Source organism: Diplotaxodon limnothrissa, linkage group LG11 (genome assembly GCF_057381915.1).
Source record: "Diplotaxodon limnothrissa isolate DT_005_m linkage group LG11, D_limnothrissa_male_GT1.1, whole genome shotgun sequence".
NCBI classification, from domain to species: domain Eukaryota; kingdom Metazoa; phylum Chordata; class Actinopteri; order Cichliformes; family Cichlidae; genus Diplotaxodon; species Diplotaxodon limnothrissa.
Window position 1 is genome coordinate 37877999 of NC_140606.1, and position 16358 is coordinate 37894356.

A 16358-nucleotide genomic window follows, 5' to 3' on the forward strand; every position below is an offset into this window, starting at 1 on the left:
GGAAACAACCATGGGAATTTACATCATAAAGTCAAGAGATGCCAATGGCAGCCCTGAGGACATCGGGATAGTCCTTGAAGGCCAGAGAGTCTGGCAGGATTTGGATAACTATACCCTAGCAGCTGCAATGCTGTTTGGACTAATGTACACTTTGAACCTCACCTACCCACTGGAAAAGTATACCTTCGAGGTATTATAGAAACTGGTTATGGAGCTCAAAAGGAACAGCCTTTCAAAGAAGGCCCAGGTTCTCAGGACCAGACTGTACGATTGAACAGTTTTCCAGTTATGATGTGGGAACAACATGTTTACCTCTTCGAATATATACCATCCTTTCTTTTAAGCCAGCACTGGTAAAGTTGCAGTACATAGTGAAACTTATTTTTCTGGCACTTTTCAACTTGGGGCCTTTATTACTGCAGTTTTCACTTTTCAAGCCATGGCTCTTTTAAAAAAAAATTCAAACTTTGAATGTCCATTTTTCTCAATGGAAATGGTGCCTTGCACCAATTTCACCAATTTGCAATTTTGTTCCCAAGGTGCACCACTACAAACAGATTGCATCGTCTAGTATTAGTGATTGTGATGTTTAGTGATAGAAGCAAGCCAATACTAATCAGTTTAGGTCTCTTGGTTGTGTGCCTGTGGGTTATAATGTTATTTTAAGTCTCTTCTTTGTGTCATTTTAATAATTACACCCCTGTTGCCATATTACCTTATGGCTCTTACATTTAAAAAACTATTTTTTACATAAGCGCGATGTCATAAGGCCCCACAATGTTGAATTCAGGTTCCAGCAGATAACTTTGAGGAATGTTGTGGAATGTTTTTCAAGAGATGCATTGTACAAATATGACTCATGTATATTTTGGAAGCCTGAATTGAAAGTCCATTTTTACAACTGTGTAGTATTTTCAAAAATACAGGTCATTGTTCAAAAATGTTTTGCTTATTTCTTTGATTGAGAGAAAGTGTACAGTACATACAGTAAGATCAGCCTTAATTTAGTTTTATTTATTGAACACTCAATTATATATTAGATTATATATTATATATTAGAAATTTGTTATAAAATAAAATAAGCTTACCATAAAATTGTCTTGTCAATATAACACATAGTAGTCCAATACAATTAACACAAAAAGTTCATGTCTGATAAACAAGTGGTTTCTATAAATATTTGACCAGAATGAAAAACATAACAACAACATAAAAAAGTCATGTTCGTGTTACCAGAAAAATGTGTGCAGGTATAACATAAAAAACTAAGGTTAACCAAACATAACTTAATTTCGTGCAACCGCTTACAATAATTTTTTTATGTTTATCCCACTGATTATTTTTTTCAGTGTGCTTTTCCTCAGTAGATTTTCATTCAGTAGATTCAGGCTGTAAATCATCCTCATCTTGAACATTATACACGATGAAACAGACGAAGCATCTTTGAAACTGGATGCTTCTCACAGTGTTAATGTGGAGTCTGCAGCAATAATGTTTCCACTGACGACAGAGTGAAGGACTCCGCCCTCAAACCAGCGTTCGTCCCTGTACCATTGTTAATTCAGTGGGTTGGTTTCGCCCCCTGTTGGCTCTCCAGGAAACTGCAGGTCTTCCTGGTCGTTGACAAATGTTTAGTGAATAACAGAAACACACAGTATTAAAGATTTATACCGTCTGTGGTAAATTACAGCTTAAAAACTTGCGTGTTCAGTCAGACATAAGTAGCTCTAGTTAGCATGTGAATGTGATGTTTACTTTGGATTATGGAACTTTTTCCGTTATCCAGGCGGGCTGACAGCTGGGAGGAGAGAGACGCAGAAAAGCGGAAGTTTTTCCGCCTCAGCGTTTACAGAAAGTGAGAGAAAGCAGCGGGAGAACAGTGCCTCACACTAAGCTGCTTCACAAACACTGAAGAATGATTTTCCATCAGCAGTGATTCCAGGTGTTCACATTTTACATGAAGTATTGAAGGTAAGCGCGGCATTAAGTTCTGCTTCCTCCTGGAAGTTCACGTTCGTAGTTCTGCTTCCTTGTTAGGGGAGTGCGAAGGCCCTCTATCTGCTCTGTTTCTTATTATTATTATTATTATTCAGGCAAAACAAGGGCCTGTTTGAGGGCCTAAACATGCTCAAAGACTCATGAAGTTTTGCACACGCATCAGGTTTGGTGAAACATTTCGTATTTTAATGGTTTTACATATGAGCATTTGAAAATGGCTCCGTAGCGCCACCTATTTGGGGTTTGATTGCATAACCTTCATATTTGGTCAGTGTCAACTACACACCCGGGCCATGTTAAACTGCGGAGCTTTTGAGTTTTCGGGACACTTTGGGGTACAGTATAGTGATGGGTGACATCTGCAACTTTCATTTCAATCAAATTTCTCCAGGAAAGACTTTTTTTTTTTTTTGCCTGTCCCGTTTGGATCTTTAGCCATCAGAATTGTTGTCTGAAGGCCAAGAAAGATGCTGTACTTTACCAATTGGATCATCGTAGCCTTGCCATATTTGTCCATTTGATTGACCTTCATTATAATTATGTATTTATTTTATTTTTGGTTGTTACAGGCCGGACAGACATGACTGGGGGATAGGACAGGGAGAAAGAATGAAAGAAAGAGAGGGAGAGAAAGAGTTTTTATTTATTTTTACCTGGATCACCTGTTGAGAAAGAAAAAAGAAAACAAGCAGAAGAAGACGAGAGCAATAGAATAAACAACATCATGATGATCTATGTGAATATAACAGTAAATACTAAATGTTAAACCTTATTGTGCAGCACGTAAGATCGACAGCGCACAGTGTGCTTTGAGGTAGGAGCCAAAAAGGGTGTAGTTTGTGTGTGTGAGTCCCCGTGTGTACACCTGTCAGCATGGACACGCTTGTTTTTAAAAGGTTCCTTCATGTAAGTAAATAAAAGCCTTGTTGAGAATTAAAGTGTTTCTCACCTGTGAGAATCTAGAGGGCTTTTAATTTGAAAGAGTTTGTATAAACCAGGGGTGGGCAATTCATTTTCGCAAGGAGACACATTTGAAAACGAGACTGTTGTGGAGGGCCTTTCCAACAAGCTGAACTCAAACTCACACACACTCACACACTCACGCTGCTGTGGGTTGCATGTTTTTATTACACTATTTTACTCAAGTTTCAAGCTGATGTTTGACGTTCACGTCCAATCACAGTTTTCATTTGGGTGATGGAAAAGTAACAAACGTCCATGTCAGTAATGTTGTCATTAGTGAAATACAAAGCAGTCAGTTTCCATCCATCAAATGAACAAACAGCAGACATGCTGTCCTTCATGTATAATATGATTCCTTCATTTTCCAGGTGGTAACTATGACGACTAAGAAGCTGCTCATTGAAACACTGAACCAGTTGAGTCCAGAGGACTTTGCTGAGTTCAAGTCACTCACTGAACTGGAGAAAGATCTATCATCCAAGCCAAGGGGCCGACTGAAAACATCAAACACACAGGATGTAGTGGAGCTGATGGAGGAGACGTACAGAGGAGAGAGTGTGGAGGAGACCAGAAAGGCTTTAATGAAGATGAACAGGACTGATCTGGTGCAGAGATTATCAGGTATCACCTCAGGAACCACAAATAAGAGAACAAAGACTTAAATATGAGAGAATACTGCACATAGTTTATCACATTCATATGAAACCAGGTGCTGACTGATAGAAAAATCTCTTGACTCTGTGTTGTGTAGTGAATGATGAACAAAGACGTTTATATTTTCGTGCTGCTTTTTATAACGTGGATTAGAGCAGAATATGTGCAGGTCAGGCAGGCTGGCTCATTACAGGAGGCTCAAACACAGCACACTACAAAATAATAGCAGCTTATAGCCGGTGTGCAGTGATATTATGTGACTGTTTCAGGACTTCACAATTACAACAAACCACTGAAACTCTTCTTATTAACAGTTAGACAGCTACAGAGGTCACATGCTCTGTATAGTGGTCGCACACATGCTGATACCTAATGATCCCACACAGTGCAGTGATCCACTGCCTCTGAGAGAGGGCGCCATTGAGCCAATAAACATCACAAATCCATTGTGGTTATTATGGAATCACACACACCATAAACACTGTTACACAAGCTCAGTTACAGTATTTTGATCCGATCAGAACAAAAACATCCAACATCATTCAACATGGTTGGAAAGTCTTCAAGCAGCTCTACAGGTTATAATTATGTCACTATTAACCCTCATCATACTGACTGAAGTCTGTGGTAGATTTTTGTCATACCTCACAGATGTTTTTTTCTATCATTTAAATTTTTAATGAATTTGTCAGTTTGTTGCTAATGTTTCACACAATTTTCTATTTCTGCTTTGATTGGTGCTTCTTTAAAAATACAAATGTTTGTAGGTGTCAGAGGACTCCAGTCAAACAATTCCACCTTTACAGTTTTAATAAATGGGACTTATTAACTGTATTGTGAATTTATTCAGTTGCAGCTGGTCCTAAATTAAAGTAACACACAGTATCTAGTATCTGTCAGTGTTTATAAAGAAGAAAGACTCAGATGCCATCACTGCCTTCATCGTCTGGATGGGGAACTTTCCAGAAGTTATCAGAATGTTGGAGACGTAGCTGCATCTACTGTACCTGAGAGAGCTGGAGTTCTCTGGTCACACAACCCATATCAAGGAAGCATGTAACAGACACGCATGTGCAGCACGCTTTGGAGAGACAAAGCGCTTCATGGAGTCACGACCTCCAGCTCTCACTGGGGCAGTTTGAATCTGAATGTGCAACAAGTGGGTGAAAGTAGCACCTCCAAGTTTTAGGCCATGGTTCTCAGCTGGTAAAGGGTGGAGTGCTCACTCCAGGTCACGGACGAGTTCCCCCATTTGGAGGAGTTTAAGTATCTAAGGGTGTCGTTCACAGGGGAGGGGAGAGTGGAGCAGGAGACTGACAGATAGATTAGTGCTGTGTTTGCAGTGATGTGGATGCTCTGCTGATCTGCCCTGGTGAGGAGAGAGCGGGCCCTGATGTTTTAGATTTGTAGGTGGAGCTATGTTCCTGCCCATGCATATGGTCACAAGCTCTGAGGACTGAAAGAATGAGATTATGGATACAAACAGAAATGAGTTTCCTTTAAGTCTATCTGGGAATGTCCTACCAGGAGGAGGCTGCTGGACAGATCTAGACATGTCTGGCTGATCCTCTGAGTCTTATCCAGTAGATAATGCAGGGTTCTGGAGCCGATGTAGGTGAGGGGACTGGTCCAGCCTCACTGCCTTGACATGCAAGTGTCTGCCCTACTTTCCCTGATATGAAGAAACCTGAGTAGCCTTGCAGGTCAAATCTCTCTAATCTCTGGTCCAAAGGGCCAGGACTGTCCAGGACTGTCCGCTGAAGTCCATCGAGGATGTTTTCAGGAGAGGATGTTGTCTAACCTTTTCTTTTTTTTTTTTTTTCTTTTTTTTTTTTAAATAGGACAGGGGGAAAGAATGAAAGAAAGAGGGGGAGAGAAGGAAAGAAAACCAAAGGGGAGAAGAGACGGTGAGAAGGGGGGGAAGAGAGAAAAAAACAAACAAACAACAAAAAAAACTCCTGGGTCACCTGCATGGAGAAAACAAACAAAAAAACAAACAGAGGAGACAGCAAACAACAAAGAGCAACATAATAATAGAAAAAAAAAGCACCATCACAATAAACTAGCTAGTCATAGATATCAATAGTTACTAAATAATAGACGATATTGTTCAGCACGCAAGATAGACAGCGCACAGTGTGCTTTGAGGCAGCAGCCAAGAAAGCTGTAGTCCGCGTCTGTGAATACCCATGTGTAACACCTGTGTGGATCAGCATGCTTGCATTCCAAAGATTTCTCCATGTAATGATCTGCTAGGGAGTGTGGGGAGCCACAGCCCTGTCCTCTATGGTATCAAGCGGGTATGGAGGAGATCAAAACTCCAGACATCCAGAGGCCCCCAGAACACAAGAGACCAAGGAAGACCCACAGAGGGGCAGCCGCGCCACTGTCCCAGTAAGAGCTAAGGAGAGTCCCAGATGAGAGCTCATTCAGCAGCCGCGGAGCAGAAGCCAGGGGGAGTTGCAGTGATGCGCCCGTGAGCTCCGCCGGCAGCCAGCTGTGCCTGAGTGACCGAGCCCTAGGCTGAGAGGCCGGGGGCACCTCACCTCCGAAATGGCCCGAGCGAGCCCCAATAAGCGGCCGCCAAGGAGTGAGCCGGTGTGTACCCGGACGCCCACCCCCAGATACAAAGAACCACCAACGCACCGACACCTGAGGGAGTCCGCCACCGGCAGGGGAAGTGGTGGTGGGTGGAGATAGGCCTCCAAACCTTGGAAGGCCCGAGATGTCCCCAGAGAGGTGGCGTCTGATACCCAACCTGACATATAAATACAAACATACAGGCACACACAGACACAAACATCCATTCCCACCCTCATGCTCTCATGTGCACTTCACACTCAACCGACGTGGAGACAAATATAAAGAGACACTGTATACGCGATCACACTCCCCAAGCGTACTCTACAAACCGGGTCTAGGTACCCCTGCCCCTGGAGGGGGGAACTGCACCCAGACCCAGGTGGTGTTACCCTTTTCCCTGCGGTGGGGGGAGGCAGACCGCCCCGACTCCGCAGCAGCAGGGAGGCCCCACACCCCAGACCGCAGCCGGACGGCCAACTCCTCCTCCTGGTCCTAGCCCCCCCGCTCCAGCAGGCCGCAGAGAACGGGGGTGAGAGAAGACTCCAAACCTCCCTCCACCCGCTCATTGTAATGTTGATGCATGTGTGTTCTAAGGTGCAATTAAAACCCAGGAGGGCTTGGAGCTACCTGCCAGAGAGCAGCAGGTAAGCGCATGGTCCCTCCTGCTAGCCCTCAATGTCTACATGTATTTAAAATTGAGAGGTGGGCAACGATGCCAGGGGTGAGGTGTACACCCTGATGGTAACTTGGACTCCGTGTATTGTGCCCACCCCCAAGATCCTATATGTATGTGTAATGAGAGTGTGAGTAATGTGAATGTCTAAGTTGTGGGATAAAATTGAGGCAGAGGCAGCCAGAAGGGGACAGAGGGGGGGGTAGCCTCCTCTGCATCCTGGTGACATACCCCTACTCCAAGGCCCTGCATGTGTGGGTGGTTGTGGTGGAGCGGGAGGAGGGAGGCAGTTGGAGATGGGGAGGGAAGGAAGGGAGGGGCAGTGACCCCTCCCTGGGGCCAGCTCCCCCGCTGACCCCAGTAGGCACTCCCACACTCCGCGACCCGCCAGGGAAAAGGGGGCCCAGGCCCATCCAGACCGGGGCCCAGTGCAGCAGCGCCCCCCGGCCCCACAGAGCCCGGGACAGTCCACCCAACCCCACCACAGAGAAAACTGATGTTGTCTAACCTAACATTCATCATGGACAGCACCTCCCACTGTCACGGTCCTGGGTCGGTGTGCCAGTGTTTTGAGTTTTGTACTTTTGTTTTCTTAGGATGATTGTGGTTTGGGTTTCAGTTTGTACTTCTAGCTCCTCTGTTCTCCTCGGTTTGAGAGTTCTACTGCTTAGGTTTGGGTCCCTGTACCCCCATGTTCTGTGTAGTTTACTTCTGTCCTCGTGTTTGCCTTCTCGTTCCCCAGTCAGTAGTGTCTCATGTTGCTCTTGTCCCTGTACTCAGTGTTCCCTCTGTTCAGTGTCTAGTCTGGGTCCTCTGTGTCTGTCGTGTACTTCCTGTTTTACTTTGACAGTCTCTCGTCAGTGTACGTCATGTTGTGTTTGCTCTTTCCTTGTCTCATTGTTACTATTAGTGTCAGCCGTGTTCCCTGTGTGCTCCTACGTCCCTCGTTAGCTTTCTGTGTATTTATGTCGGAGTCTCCCTTGGATCTGTGTCGCGTCGTCACTCATGGTTGTGTGGAATTCTCCGAGTGTTCAGCTGACTAGTTTTTCCCAGTTGAGTTTTGTATTGTTTATTTGCCCTTTCTGTAAACAAAGCCATTTTTTGAGTTACGTCTTGTTTCTGTGAGTCTGCATCTGGGTCCTCTCCTGCCAGCACACAGCCGCTCCTTGACACCCACCCCCTGCATGGGACTGTAGGAGCACTGTTACACTCACAGCGTAGGAAGGAGCGCTACTGTAGGTCATTCTCAGCAGGTTATCTTACTCATCAGCTTGTTTGTTCACTGTGCATTTCACCATAAAAACACACACACACACACACACACACACACACACACACACACACACACACACACACATTCTTGTACAGAAAAAGTGAAAAACTAAAATAATGTAAAAAGAATAATCAAATCACATCAATTGTAATTAATAGTTTACGTTTAATTTTAGTTATTAACTTAATTAATGCACTCCAAGCTAATGCTGATTATGTTCTTATCTTTGGGGGAGAGGTTGGTGGTGAGAGAGGCACTTCCAGCATGAAGATGTGTTCCACCTTCATGGAAACAATCTGAAACGCAGGATTCCTTCATAGATCCCATATCTTCTCAAAGCTACATAATCCACAGGGAAAACCCTGGGAGTCTTGAGAAGCTGCGTTTTATTTGCTCGCTGTGTAACCCACAAATATGAGTATTTGCACGACCTCCATAAAGGGAACAAGTAGCTTTGAGAAGAACAGACTGTACGCAGTGAAGGAAGCCACCTGGCGGGACAAGATACTGACATCATCCTGGGAGGGCTGCACTCACATCATATAACCACTCACACTGTATAACCACGCTTGCACAACACACTTTCTAACCATATATAGTAATTTGTCTTAGTTAATACAGCAACGAGCTTTATGAATAGTCATGTGTGTAAACAATAAAAACGACCTGCAGGGGGAAGCAAGTTGAAGTGGGTTGGAGATCAACTGCTTCCCTGTCGCGAGTGAAAACTTGAGCTGTGTGTGACCTCGTTCCTGAGTGAGTTTCTGTTTATCCAGCAGTATCGGGGGTAAAACTCTGACAGCGCTCTTCTGGACAGAGATCTCTAATGTTTTCCTGGGATCTGCTGGAGCCACTATGCCACCTGGGTGACGTCCCAGCTGGTATGGCTTCATATTGATGTCTCTCACTCCAAGTTACGGTTGGTTAGCATGGGAGAGGCAGCCTGGGACCCTCATTGGACAGAAACGCCCCGGTGTGGAGTCGACTCCCGTCACGTTCAAAGACATGTAGTGTATATTTATATATGTGTGTGAGTATATATACACACACATAAAAGTGATCAGAGTATCCTGTGTGTGCTCTCATTCACAAAGTTAGGCCTCTCTCTAAAATCATTATTAACGAGTTAACGAGGTTTAAGTGTCACTTTGATGTGAAATCTTTCATGTTCTAAATCCTCATAAAGCCTGATGATAAAACAGTTTCTAATCTGACTTTTTCTCTTTCTTTTCTCCTCAGACAAACAGTTTCCTCCACTGAGCCAGAGAGTGAGTAACGTCACATCAGTCGACTTCACACAGTTCAGCTTTGATTCAGTAGATGAAGACTGAAAATGATCTTCATCTTAAACACAAATCATACACATGAGATTCAAGCTGCAGCTTTGTCATGTACACATGAGTTTTATACATGATTGGTATAGAAATATTAAACCTTATTTACATTTTAAAAGCAGATTAAATTCAAGTCTTTCTGTTTATCAGTAAAGATGCGAGCAGTTAAAGCTCCCCTCTGTTTGTAAAATCAGGAGACTCACTGCAGTTTTTGTAGCTCAGTCTTTGACAGAGTTACAGTCAGGCAGTAAAACAGAGTCACAAACCTGTTCATGAAAATTAAATCCTTCAAAAAGAGGAAAAAATGAGCCAAGAAATAAAAAACCAATCCAAGCAGGTACCCACCGAGCACCAGATGTTCATGGAGGTTATTTTCTGCTCTACATCTGGTCGACCGGTCATGACCTTAAAAAGACGCAGCTTTGAAGGTCAAAGGTCAAAGGTCATCTTTTCAGGTTTTTAGAAAGAATTGGATTCAAACATGAATTTATTTTTAGCACACTAAAATGTTTCTGTTGATTAAAAATCAAACAGATATTTGAATGGTGCATCGCTGTCATGTGACCTCTGTTTTTACCAGGTGGAAACGATGGAGTCTCTTATTGAGCTGCTTTTGGAGACACTGGCTGATCTGAGAGGCAGCGAGCTCAGAGACTTCATCGAGATCCTGAGAAGAAAACATGGCTCAATGAGCCCCATGACTCTGTCTGAGATGTCACACCTGCAGGACGTGCAGGACGTGCAGGACGTGGTGTTTTTGATGGTGAGGACTTTTGGCCAACAGTCAGTGGAGAAGATCGTGGAGGTCTTAAAGGAGATGAAGAGGACTGATCTGGCTCAGAGGCTGACAGACAGCAGCTCAGAAGCTCAAAGTAAGATAAAGACAAAACATGTTAAAATGATAAAAGTGTTTCTGCTTCAGTTCTGTTATGGATTCAAAAATTGGGCATGGAGACAAGAGGAAAAACCACAAATAACAACACTGGTCCGGGGGTTAGACAACCCTTCAGTCGTCGCACAGATCAGGGGATTATTCTGCCCCGATTTCAAACAACAATCTGTGCATCCTCCGGTGTGTGTATCCTGTGTATCCTCCAGAAAAAGGAACAGGAACGTGTCCCCCTTTTGCCCAAGAGCCTCTCGAACCTCGTTGGTCTGGTGTTCCTGGATTTCCACCAACCCCTTCATGGTTATCGCTGTGTTTATGGGATCCATCCTTTGAGGAGCCCAAATGCCATGACACTTGGACCCAGTTGGTGTCTCGGCAGTCACTGTGTCTGTCTCCGCTGCGAAGGATCCTCGTATATCTGTGACCTCGTCTGGTGTCTGTTCCTTTTCTCTGTGAGAGACAGAAAACCAAAACACCTCTCTGCCTAACCCTAATAATCTAATGTTGTTATCTACTGACCTTCTAGTGATTCAGAATTGGTTTAGAACATTTAGAATGTCCCAGGGACTTATTCTAATCATATCCTATGTGTGTGTAAGCGTGTTTGCATTTAGCCCTCTGCACTCAAGGCATTTCCCTACACTTTATCAGTCCGGACCATCACGCCGAACGAAGCTTATGACCTTCAAAAGACTGAGTGCCAACTCATTATAAGCACATTTGCAAGGTGTGCAAGAAAATTATTAGAACCACTCATTTTAACAAAAGACATCAAAAACAAATTAGCCATTTTTAATCCCAACATTTGCCCCCCCCAAAAAAATTCAGTTCATTTCAATGATTAACGCTTAACCCTGGAAAAATGATTTATGAAACCTTTAGGGTCACTATTAGCTTAAGTTTTACCAAACCTAAGTTATTAAAACACAAATGAAGTCATAAAAATGTTCATATAACCCTTGTTTAATGTTAACACTCAACTCCCCCCCTTTTTTGACACATTCCCATGTGTCAAATCAACGGAGCTAGAAAATTAAAAGGTTAGTGACCTCCTATCTTAGAAACTATCAGACCTTCCCCTATCCAGTGTCATTGCTCCAGTGCTGTCATCCTGTGTTAGGGAATGAAATCAATTTAATTGACATGTTAGATCTGTTTAACTCCTGGCTCCACCCAGAGCCTGCGTCCTTAGAATTGCCAAGAAACAAAACCTGCATTAACATGAACTTCACTTGAATATGAACTCGTTGACTACTTTTTGACACAACCAAGGAATATTCCCTTCTTCTCGAGGACAGGCACTGACTCCCACTTATCTCCTGGAGCCAACTGTCCCTTATGGAGACACAATATTGCAGCTACAAGGCTTTGCAGACTGTTAAGTTGATCTGTGTGTAATGTTCTGAATCAGGTATGTAATATTAAATGAATGTCGTTTAATTAACTGCCACTACTTAAAACTTAGCAAAAGATATAACTGAAAAAAGATCACAAAGAAAAGCATGATATCAGTGTTATGTAAGCGCGTGCGGCCTTCTATGCTCGAAGTCACTCCACTCCATAGATCAGCCAAACATCGCGTTGACTGTAGCTTTTAACCCTTATTAACTTGAGCACAACTCTATAATGAGCAACAAACTGCAATATGTCTAAAAATGATCATGGTTACACCTGCAATGAAAGATCATATGATTATCCTGACACCTGTAAATACAAGGTTAACCTCAGGTTATAACAATCACTGGAACACAAAAGTTAGTACAATGTCAAAAGCTTCAATAAATGATTAATGCAATGCTTGTTATCTGATTCTGATGCAATAATGCTGATGCTGAAATAACAGTAAAACACCCCCTTTTTATCCCTTTTACTTCACATATAAACGTTTATAAATGTATCTTTTACCAGCCTCTTTTAAATTTTATTTCCCCCCATTTTTCCCTCACTGACCACAGCAAGGGAAACTTAGTTTTGCTTCAGCCATGAGTGCAGCTCACCTGATTCATCACTGAGCCCCACCGTCACTGGCGTCTGACAGGGTGGCGCTGCATACTCTTCCTCTAATGTCACTATTTTCAATCTGTTAATTAGAGTGCTTAAACATGAAGTAGACTACATCCACAACAAGTCAATACAGCTGTAAATGTGGCCAATTATCAATCTATTACCAATCAAAAATGAAAAATAGCTTTTATTGTATGCATGCTTTCAGTCAACCACTCAACCAGAGGATTTCCAATCCCAGAAATTTCCTTCTCCTCATTTAATGAGTCTGTCCTCCTTCCATGCCCTGGTAACTGGTCCATCCAGAGCCATATGATCATGAAATATACATACAACAAGCCAAACCACACCTTGGTCACACCAACCCTTTTCCGCCCTGAAGATGTTCAACGCCATCTTAGTCTGGACTGTCAAAGGTGACTTTAACGCTGACTGTTCCGACAATCCATTTTATAACATTTCCTGGTCAGATTTGCCAATCTCTGCACCAGGGTTTTAATAGTTTTGCAATTTTCATTAGTTGTCATTTAGTTTCGACCTCAGATTTTCAATTTTATATCCGTTTCTAATTAGTTTTTACCAATTGTTCGCTAGTTTAGTTTAGTTTTTATTATTTGAAAATCCTTAGTTTCAGTCTAGTTTATGATTAGTGTCAGTTATAGTTTCAGTTTAGGTTTGGTTGTGTTTGCGATAATTAAGTGTAACAAAATCCCAGTTTCATCATATCAGTCATGCTCTTCTGCTTATCCTCGGGTATTGAGACTATTAACTCTTACGGCACCGGGTGTTCCTAATTTTGGTTCAAGTGAATTGATAAACTTTGTGAAGGCAATTGACTCCCACAGTTATGTAGATGTCCCCGTCCTGTTGTCTCGGGATGCATCACGCTGCCTTGCCTGGGTTTAGCTTCTGTTTCTGGGGATGAGGGTTGAGTGGAGGGGAGTGTGCTCCCTTACCTTTTCAAGGTAAGCTAGGTTAGCCTTCCTGTGTGAGCTTTTCAAATGCACTTTGAGGTTTGTGGGATTTTTCCGTTTTATAAATGTCCCTCATAATTTGTCTCTTTCCACTACAAGACACTTGCTTTATCCGAAACACAGTCATATTCTAAGTAATCCCAAATTCGACTCTGGTGCTTTCTCCCGACTTTCCCTGACATGATTCTGCACGAGGACGGAGCAGCAACCAGTGTCGCCAACTCCTCAGTAAGGAAAATCGTTATTGGTTGTCCTAAAAGTCGCTAGAAGTCGCCAAAAGTCGCTTAATGACGTCATCGCCTAATTTTGCATAATTGGTCATGCTAACCTCATTGTAACCTAAGTTGTTGGAGAGAGAAATAACATCGTGGAAGAGACATAAAGTGGGTAAAAAACGTCCTAAATGCATTTAGAGTCTATTTAGAACTACAAATTAAATTTCTTTTGCAATTATTGTTTTTTGGGTTTTTTTGGACACAATTCCAACCCTGCTCCTTTACCTGGGCTTGGACCGGCAAAAGTGACCCGAAATAGGCACTCCTGTGGAGCTACTTTGTGTGTGTGTGTGTTTATAACTAGTTTTAACCCTTGTGATCCACAAAACAGCATAAGAGTAAAACAGTAAAACAAGAACTGACTGCGTTACAGCCCCCGCTGCTTGTTGAGAGTAAAAGTGATACGCGTTTTCACGTCTTTTTTTTTTTAGTTAAGGGGTCTGAAAACTTGCTAAATATAGCGACAAAAGTCGCTAAGTTGGCAACACTGGCAGCAACACAGATGACTCGACTAACGTACTGCCACCTGCTGGCATAATGAGACAGCAAGAAAAAATCTGGAAACTAAATTTCATTTTCACTCTTGACTATTGTAGGACACGCACACATCAATGAAACTAAACACATTTTGCTATAAATTCAGTTAATTTTAGTTAGTTTTGTGTCACGGTCTGCAGAGACAGGCCGTGCGGTGGTGTGTGTAATGGACCCAGGTGCGTACACAAGTGAGTAGACGGGAGTGAACTTAACAGAAAGCGAGCCTTTATTATGGCTGAAGACAAAGTGTACAAACAAAGCAGGGATAGCGTGACTAGACTATAACTAAACTGGGAAAACTAATACTGTGACAAACTAAGAAAACTCAGAGTCTATGATGGTCACTGCAAAGACTGACCGTGAAAACATGGAGGGTCAGAACAGAGACGACGCGACACAGACTGTATGAAACACAGAGACTAAATACACATGAGGGATGATCAGGGGAAGTGGCCACACATGGGAGCACAGCTGACACACATGAACCTAACGACAGGACAGGAGAAGTGAAACTGAATACACTGACAGTGAACACAGACTTTCAAAGTAAAACAGGAAACATGGAGATTAGACATGACAAGAACTAAATATAACCACGCAGACATGACGCATGAACCGGGGAGACTTAGTACAGGGGGAGATGACATAAACAACTAAGGAACAAAACTAAACTGCAATCTAGAAATTAACTAGGTGAACTAAGCTAGATGCAAATGAATACAGAAGATACATGGAACTCAAATACTGGGTCGCTTGACCCAGGACCATGACAATTTTGTGAACACTCATTACAGTTTTAGTCAGTTTTCCTTTTTTTGTTTTTATTTTTATTTCCGTTAATGAAATGTTTCCTCACTTCTAGTTGTCATTATTTCGTTAGTTTTCGTTAATGATAATAACCTTGCCCTGTACACCGGAATAAACATAATCAACATGATCAACATTTTACTGCGTGTTATTTCACCATCTTATCGATTCAAATGCTCCATCCGCATGTGGTTTGGCACATTATATTCATCTAGAACTCCACTCTGTCTCTAAAGGTTTGAAGAATTTTTCATGTTTGGGGTCAAATTTTGAGAATTTGGAGCAGGAGTAAGTGAAAGTTATGGTGTTATCACCCCCTTCTGGGCTTACCTTTCCCAGTTTTGAGTCCAATTCCTCCCTATTCTTTGCAAGTACCCCCTGTTGGTGGCGAGAAACTGTTGGTGTGGTCAAGTGGGTGCTGTAAAAACAAAAGCTCAGGACAGAACAGTCATCAGTCATGTACTTCATACAAAATTAGCATATATTGAATTTCATATTGATCCTCTGAGTGTAATGGTACATTTTAATTTGAATTTCTCAAAGCTGAACACAATAATTTTTCTTTATTTTGCTCTTGTTCTTGTGCAGCACCACCTCCTATCACACGCCCCTGTCAGTTATATCTCTACTTTTCTGAATTATTGACTATTTCAATGAGAGGACCTAAAAGACGGGGACCAGTGTTTATCATTACATATCTCCATTTTGAGTGTGACAAGTCTATCATTCCCCTGTTATTCATAGACCCCAATAGAGGGTTCTTTGGCCTTTTTTTTTCTTCTTTTTTACCTCTATAAAAGTTAATTGACTCTTTACAGTGGCCCGCAATGATTAATAATAAGATGTTCAGTCATGAGTGAAATCAAACCTTTTCTTCACTTTAGCATTTAACATTCCCAACGATATAATGTGATACATTAATTAAAACACAGTTACTCAAACACAATTTTCTTAATGCAAACATCAGTAACTCAAAATTTAGCAACTAAAGGGTTCAGTCTGCAGTTCACACTCATGTGAAGCTACAGCCTCCCCCTTAGTGTCTGTCATCCTTCTGTTCTTACAAAAACAAAACAAAGCAAGACAAAACATCCACCCTTCTTTTACAGGCTGGGTGAATTGTTTGTGGACGTTTTCTAACTCTAAAGTCAGTACTGTTTTTGTCTCAGTATCAAGTCAGTTAAAACTTTTAGTCGTCAGTCCATCACAGTCCAGTCACATGCCTACTTTCACACACATTCATACCAGTTATTGCTGATAATGGAGTCTCACGCGCAACCTATTCGAGCCTCCATCACCAGCAAGATGACGTCATCATTTTAAAGGAAAACATTTCCTTGTTTCTTGGACTGGATTGACTCGCTGCAGTCCTTTTAGGCTCAGGACTTCTCATG

The 16358-nt window shown here is 42.4% G+C and overlaps 1 protein-coding gene across 1 annotated transcript in view; it reads left to right on the top strand.

Moving 5' to 3' along the window:
• Window positions 1–1810: 1810 nt before the first annotated feature.
• LOC146623546 (uncharacterized) overlaps window positions 1811–16358 on the top strand; it is a 39907-nt gene continuing 25359 nt past the window's right edge. Inside the window, exons 1-4 of the mRNA XM_085366713.1 lie at window positions 1811–1971; window positions 3330–3582; window positions 9384–9412; window positions 10059–10350. Of these exons, the coding sequence (XP_085222839.1) occupies window positions 3339–3582; window positions 9384–9412; window positions 10059–10350 (565 nt within the window). The 5' untranslated portion in view covers window positions 1811–1971; window positions 3330–3338. The remainder of the gene's footprint in view (window positions 1972–3329; window positions 3583–9383; window positions 9413–10058; window positions 10351–16358) is intronic.